Source organism: Alligator sinensis, unplaced genomic scaffold (assembly GCF_000455745.1).
Source record: "Alligator sinensis unplaced genomic scaffold, ASM45574v1 scaffold696_1, whole genome shotgun sequence".
In the NCBI taxonomy this organism is placed as follows: Eukaryota; Metazoa; Chordata; order Crocodylia; family Alligatoridae; genus Alligator; species Alligator sinensis.
In genome coordinates this window covers 141,258-148,264 of record NW_005843186.1, presented here as the reverse complement: position 1 = coordinate 148,264, position 7,007 = coordinate 141,258, and the positions used below count along the sequence as shown (strand labels likewise).

The 7,007-nt window shown below is 47.2% G+C and overlaps 1 protein-coding gene across 9 annotated transcripts in view; it reads left to right on the top strand.

Annotated features, from left to right (window-relative positions):
* The window catches only part of PPFIBP1 (PPFIA binding protein 1), a 183,965-nt gene that overhangs the window by 131,269 nt on the left and 45,689 nt on the right, over positions 1-7,007 (top strand). For 5 of the 9 annotated variants that reach the window (XM_025194367.1, XM_025194369.1, XM_025194366.1 and 2 more), the window contains 2 exons: positions 1,436-1,468; positions 3,743-3,805. In XM_025194367.1, the coding sequence (XP_025050152.1) occupies positions 1,436-1,468; positions 3,743-3,805 (96 nt within the window). The remainder of the gene's footprint in view (positions 1-1,435; positions 1,469-3,742; positions 3,806-7,007) is intronic. The other 4 variants (XM_025194372.1, XM_025194371.1, XM_025194373.1 and 1 more) reach the window with 1 other exon arrangement.

Here is a 7,007-nt window from a genome sequence, read left to right as displayed (position 1 = left end):
ATCTGGAGAAGAGAAGGGATTTGATAATAGCATTCAAATACCTGAAAGATGGTTATACAGAGGATGGTGATAGGCCATTCTCTGTGGCTGCAGGACATAGGACAAGAAATAATGGTCTTAAATTGCAAGACAGGAAATTTAGGCTGGATATGAGAGAGATCTTTCTCATTATGAGTGTGGTTTAAGTATTGGAACAGATTACCTAGGGAGACTGTGGAATTGTCATTGTTGGAAATTTTTCAGAGCAGCTTAGACAAACACTTGGCTATGATGATGTAGAGCAGAGGTGGCCAATCCGTGGCATGTGTGGCATAAGTGACATGGGCAGCCTGTGTGTGTATGTGGGGGAGGGGGTACACAGCAGACAAGGGAGGGGTAGGGAGCACAATAGCAGATAGGGCAGGGAGCAGAAAGCAGAGCATCAGATTAGGCAGGAAGCACAGGGCAGGAAGTAGAAAGCAGAGCAGCTGATTGGGCAGGGGAAGGAGATCGGAGTAGAACTCAGGGAGGTGTGGGGCTAATTTGTGGCATATATGCCAAAAAGGTTGGCCCTTGATATTTTAGAACAGGGGTGATCCTGCATTGGTTACTAAGTAGGGCTAAATGACCTTCTGAGGTCCTTACCACCCTATTATTCTATGTATACCTACACCATCCCTGAAAGATTTGCGTAATTTGCTCTTGAAAGCACTACACTGGCTAGAGTAGTATGACAACAATTGCCAAGACTGCATTTCTCCCTGTACAGGCTCTTTGTTTACCTGCTATTTTTTTAACATTTTCATTATGTGTATTACTCATATTGAACTTTTTCTAGGAAGGTGCTTTGCTTTGCTGTCACTGACATGTAGCACTGAATCCTATTTTACAAAGTTAATTAATGAACGGGGGGGGGGTTGGCGTTTCTGCCATAGTGAGCCAAGGCTCTGCTACGTTTGAACAATGTGAAAAAGCATTTTGCAGGTCAGGCAGTTAAATATTTGCTGATTTTTTTTTTTTTTTTTTTCTATAAAATTACCAGACGTATGTTTAATTAAATAGATATACTCTGTCATAAATAATTACTATTCCAAACCTGTCATGTCTAACCTTGGGTTATGAGTAATCTCTTGGGAGGATTGTTCATGTGAGAAGATATATGTGAAAACAATGCTGAGAATCTGGTATGTTTTCGTGCCAGTAATCCTTAGACTGGTGATTCTATTTTACTTTTCCAAAGTTAGTCAGATGAGCAGGGTGTGTGTGTGTGTGGGTGTGAGAGAGAGAGTGTTCAGGTTTTATGTGTGTAAAAAATAGTTTGTTTCACTCTGGTTTGTAACATTATATGGAATTATTTATTAATGGTGTAAAAAAATAGCAGTACATGATGTTAACATTTTTATTTAATGTCATAACCTACTTGCTAATTCCAAATATAATGCATTTTCCTGCACAGATGAAAACTGTAAAAAGAAGCTCAAAGATAAAAGTAAGGTTTCTGATGTCTTTCCACAAGCATTTATTCTTCAGACATGCTTTTCAGTGTAGCTTTCTGCATGTGTTTTTGAAATTCCTTTAACAGAAGCTGTTAGGTTGCATCATCTATAACCCTTGGTTACATTTTTATTAGAAATGGAGAGACACTGAAAAGTATTATGGCTATTAATGTAAATTTGTCTATAGAAAAAGCTATTAAGCAAAGCCTTTTGTTTCCAGGAGTAGCCTAACAGAGGCTTGAAGTACCTGTTCAGGGCTGGGCACCTGCACTACAGGCAAGATAAACCTCTTCTTAGGTTGTCCTGAAAGAGATTAAATTGATCCTTGTAGAAGCCAGATTTACAAATGGTTGAATACATAGATGTTATAGTAAGAAATACATTTATAAATAAAAAGTTCCCTCCATTAAAAAAAAAATGGTAGCCACAATGTTACTAAGCCAAATTCCCTGTTGGACGTAACTCCATTGAAATGAATGCAGTTGTACCAGGAGATAATTTGTTCTAGCATATCTAACTTGAAGCTTCATTTATCCAGAAAGCCAGTGATGCATAGAGTGCTATATATAAACTTGTATCTTTCCTTGTTCTTGTATTTTGCTTAAGAAGATTTTTTTTTCCTCTCAGTCCCATTGTTACTAGTCAGTAATCAGTGATATTTTAAAGCAGAGTTTTTGCTTGCTTCGTGCTTGTCACTTTTTTGCATTTGTAACAAATGAAAAAATGTCTTTGATCGTTCAGGCAAGTTCTAACAAAGAATATCCCCATTCTCTTATATTCAGATTAACACACAATGAAAAAAACGCAAACCTCTTTGATTGCTTAAGTGTTTAAGTAGAATTGGGGGTTTTTTCTTTGTAAATGAGGATTATAGATGAAGCACAGTTTGTACTGACTTCTGTTTTTTAAAGACTTTCCAAAGCTAAACTCCAGTGTGTATTTTAGCATGACTGCTCATTACAGTGACATACGCGCATTGTTCCATCATGCTGTTCTCATCTCTACATCCATTCTGGGTTATGACTAAGCATCGTTACACAAAGCTTTTCTCACCATGTTCACACTCCCTTGCTTCATTCATTGCTCTGTATTGCTGGGTTTGAGATTTCCTGTGGAATGTTTGGCTGTTGTCACAATGAAGAACTATTTTATTGTGCTCCTGCTGTGATGTTTTTATATTGAAGCTTTTATTTATAAGTGTTTAAATAAGCAAATAATGGAGGTCAAGCATAATTTAGTTACCTTTGACTCTGCAGTTTTCTTGTGATATTTTTTAATGGTGTGCAGACTTGGTATATTCATTTCCTTTTTTTAATCTTAAAATGGCTGAAGAGCTTTTTGAATGTTTCTTTTTTCATTAGAAGTAGCGAGCACTGCGAAGGGCTGTGCAAAGCTTTGGTCCCTGATTCGATTCGGTGGAGATTTGGCCCAATTTGGTGGCTGAATCTCTGAATCCGAATCACATTAGAGGACCCTTTAATCTCTCCAAATCAAACTGGAACCCTCCCAGTCGATTCGGAGAGATTTGGAAATGTTTAGATATTCAGACACAGCTTTAAATGGTTTTTCTACATACCTCTAGGGGTGGCTTGTGGATGCTGGGGTGCATGGAGTATCCCACAGAAGTGTGGGGTGCTCCCCAGGGCACTCAGCAGCGCACCTGGAAGTGGACTAGGAGCACTTCTGGTCCACTTCCGGGTCTGCTGGGGGAGTGTGCAGGGGGGGCCCCCTCCACATCCCCTGCGGCTTGGCAATTGGGTCAGGGGGGCACCCAGATCTCTCCCCCCCCCCCCCCCACACACACACACAGACAATTGCTGAGCTGTGGAGGCGTGGGGATGGGGGCCCCTGCACAATCCCCATCAGTACCAGAAGTGGCCCGGAAGTGTTCGCTGCCAAACATGTTGAGGGCCCCCCTACACTCCTGTGGGATGCTCCATGTGCCCCAGCATCAGTGTCCACAAGCCATGCTGGTACTTCAAGATATGTAGAAAAAAACATTTAAAGTTGTGTCTGTGTCCAAATTGCTGATTCTCCGAATCAGCATCAAATCTTCAGATTTGGCTGAATCGAATCGGACACAGTGATCTGAAACAAGTCGCTGTCCCTGATTCAGGCTGAATCCAAATTGAATGTGGCCTGCTTCGCACATCCCTACTGGTTTGTATTTTTGTTCTTGTTACTTGTAACATCCTCAGAATTTGTCAATGTTTTCCTTTTATTTAGTAGCTTCTTTAAACTGACTTATGTAAATTGTGTATTTTTAGATATGGAGGTGCAGAAAATGAAGAAGGCCGTGGAATCTCTAATGGCAGCAAATGAAGAAAAGGTAGTAAAACCGTCATTCAGATGGCATTCGTTTGTTGTGAGAGGTGCCCCTCTGTTAGGAGCTTGGATATAAATTGTCCCACTTTGCCATGGAAATTAAATTAGTAAGGGCCAAGGCTTCTTCCCATTGAAGTCAAATCCTATTTTGCAATTGATTTAAATGGGAATACAAGACAGTCTTTATGAGTTCTGTCTGGCACATCCTTGCCTGTACAAGTAGTTTGAAAATTTGGCCTTGGTTGTATAAAACAATATTCTAAATATCCCTTTCTTCATGAATGACAATATATTTAGCTTGTGTTTCAGTTTGCTATTAGAGATGAGGTGAAGCTGAGATCCCTCTTAAAACATAGTCTATTTGGACACAGTATTTTGCTTACATGTAGGTATCTACCAAAATTGGAAGGGGACTTACCAATTTTTGTGAACTGATCATAGTGTAAAGTTCTAATTCTGTGGTCATTTTGCAGCAGCCTCATCCCTTTGCACTGACTGGTAGAAAGGCCCCACCCCCTGTGCTGATTGGCTAAGAGGCCCCAGGGAAAGGAGGGACAAGGGGCCAGCCACCATCTTGATTTCTGGCTGTCCTTCATGTGGCCCCACCCCTCAGTGTTGTTTGGTAGGGAGGCCCTGGAGGAGGACAAGGGGCCAGCTGCCATCTTGTGTCTGCTGCCCTTCATGCTGCCCCATCAGCTGGCACCTTCCCCTCCCAGCAGTGAGGACTGCTGGCGCCCACTGGGGAGTCAACATTTTATTTTTATTAAGTGTTTTTTGTTGGATTTATGGACTTTGTGGACAATCTCGGATTTTGCAATTCTGCAAAATGTGTGAAGCTGCGAATTAATTACATTCCTACTTATGTGCATAATAAAGAGATCAGTTTTTGCCAAATGTAGATCCAGATTTAGATTTTCAACACCCTTGCAGTTCTGAGTTTCCATCTATGTAAATGTCTTAGACCAGGAGCGGGCAGTTATTTCAGGTGGAGGACCACTTACTGAGTTTTGGCAAGCTGTTGAAGGCCGCATGGGTAGCCCTGCCCCTTGACAGATGCCCCGCCCCGCCCCCTGGTCGCCATCTTGGCACTGGAAGTCCTGCCCCTGACCTCTGACCCTTGCCACTGGAAGTACCCTCCCCTTGCCCCTGGAAGTACTCCTTTGGGGAAGAGGGTTTGCCATCTTAGCGAAAAAACAAATTGCATACTAAAAATCAAACACCCATAATATATTTTAATTTAATTAAAACAAATACTTTGGTCCTGATTTGTGTGTGCTTGTGGTGTATATGAAGAAGTGATCGCATAAGGGGTTTGTGTAGGGGGTGTGGATGTGTGTGTGTGTGTGTGTGCGTGTGTGTGTGGGTATGGGAGCCATGTAGTGCAGAGTAGCTGGCCAGTGGACGGGCAGGAAAGTAAGGAAAGTGGCGGTGGGGAATGGAAGCGAGCGGGAGTGTGGGGCCTGCACCAGTGTCCTGGGGCCAGTGCCGGTGGGACCAAGAGTGGGGCAGTAGGAATGTGGGGTGTGGCCTGGCAAGGGTCTGTGGAGCCGGGCTGGGCTGCACCAGCAGGGAAGGGGGGAGTTGACCTGGCTCCATGGAGCCCCTGCTGGCTGGGACCCCGTGCCCCTGCTGCCCTGCTTTGAGCCCCGCAGGTGCTGGCCCCGGCCCCGGGACAGCAGCGCGGGCCCTGTGCTCCCGCCCAGCTGTTGCTGGCTCCCGCATGCCCGCTCACTCCCAGTGCCCCAGCCCCACAATATAGGCAGCATGCAGCACGCTGCCCTGACTCTGCACACCCCACGCTCACCCTCAGGGAATGAGCTGGTACTCAGTGCAGGGGAAGAGTGGCCCTCCCCTCCCCTCCCGTCCCTGTAGCTGGTGCCTCATGCTGCAGCCACTTGCTGTCCCATGTGGGGCTGTCCTGCCTGTCCATCATGTCACTGCCACTGCATGGGGCAGCGGTGGCAACAGAGAGTAGGCACTGACAGTCCCACACAGGCTTTGAGCAGCTGCAGCATGGGGCACTGGCCACGGGGAGGGGGAGTGGCTGCTTTTTCCCCTGTGCTGAGTACCAGTTTGTTCCCCAAAAACTGTTGCTTAGTGCGGAGGACAGCACCCCGCCCCACTTGCTGCCGCTGAACACTGTTTGCTGTGGCTGCCTGCCCAGAGCTCGCACCACGCTAGGCTACGGTGCGGCAGCTTCACCACCACCTCTGTGCTGCCCTGTGGGTGCTCAACATGGCCGCTGCTGCCACATTGGGCAGTACAGAGGCGGCAGTGAAGCTGCTTCATTGCAGGCAGCTGCAGCCGCTTTCCTCCATGCTGAGCAGCAGTTTCTGGGGAGCCAACTGGTGCTCAGCGCGGGGGAAAAGTGGCCGCTTCCCCTTCCCATGGTTGGCACCCTGTGCTGCAGCCACTCGGAGCCTGCAGGGCGGTGGTGACGCAACAGAGAGGCAGCACAGCCCCACGCAGGTTGCGAGTGACTGCAGCACAGGGCACTGGCTATGGGGAGGGGAGGGCCACTTTTCCATCGCGCTGAGCAGCAGCTCATTCCCCGTGGGTGAGCTCTGAACACGCGGGGTCGGGGCTGTGTGCTGCTCCCTGCCTGTACCATGGGGCTGGGGCGGGGACACTGGAAGTGAGCAGGCACATGGGAGCCAGTGGCAGGAGCACAGGACCAGTGCCAGTGGGGCCCAGAGCAGGGTGGCAGGAGTGTGAGGTCCCAGTCAGCAAGGGCTCTATGGAGCCGGGTCAGCTCCCCCCTCTCCCTGCTGGTGCACCCAACCCGGCTCCACAGACCCCTGCCAGCCCACGCTCCATGCTCCTACCACCCTGATTTGGGCCCCGCTGGCGCCGGTCCTGGGGCACTGGCACAGGCCCTGTGCTCCCACACACCACTCGCTTCCACCGGGCTGGGGGCTGGGGCCGGGTTGGCCCTACTGTTGCTGGAGCCTGCTGGGGCTTCCCCTGGGTCCTACTGCCCCTGTCTCCTGTCATCTTTGACAGGAGTGAGGGGCACATAAATATTAATTTTCTAAATTTTTTAGGGGCCCTGCAGGCCGGATAGAACGGCCTGGTGGACTGGATCTGGCCCATGGGCCGTATTTTGCTCACCCCTGTCTTAGGCAATTTAAGGTCAGAGATTTAATTTTTTTTATTTCCAACTCTTCACAAAGAAATCACTCTTACCAGACAGGCACTCTTTGTTTT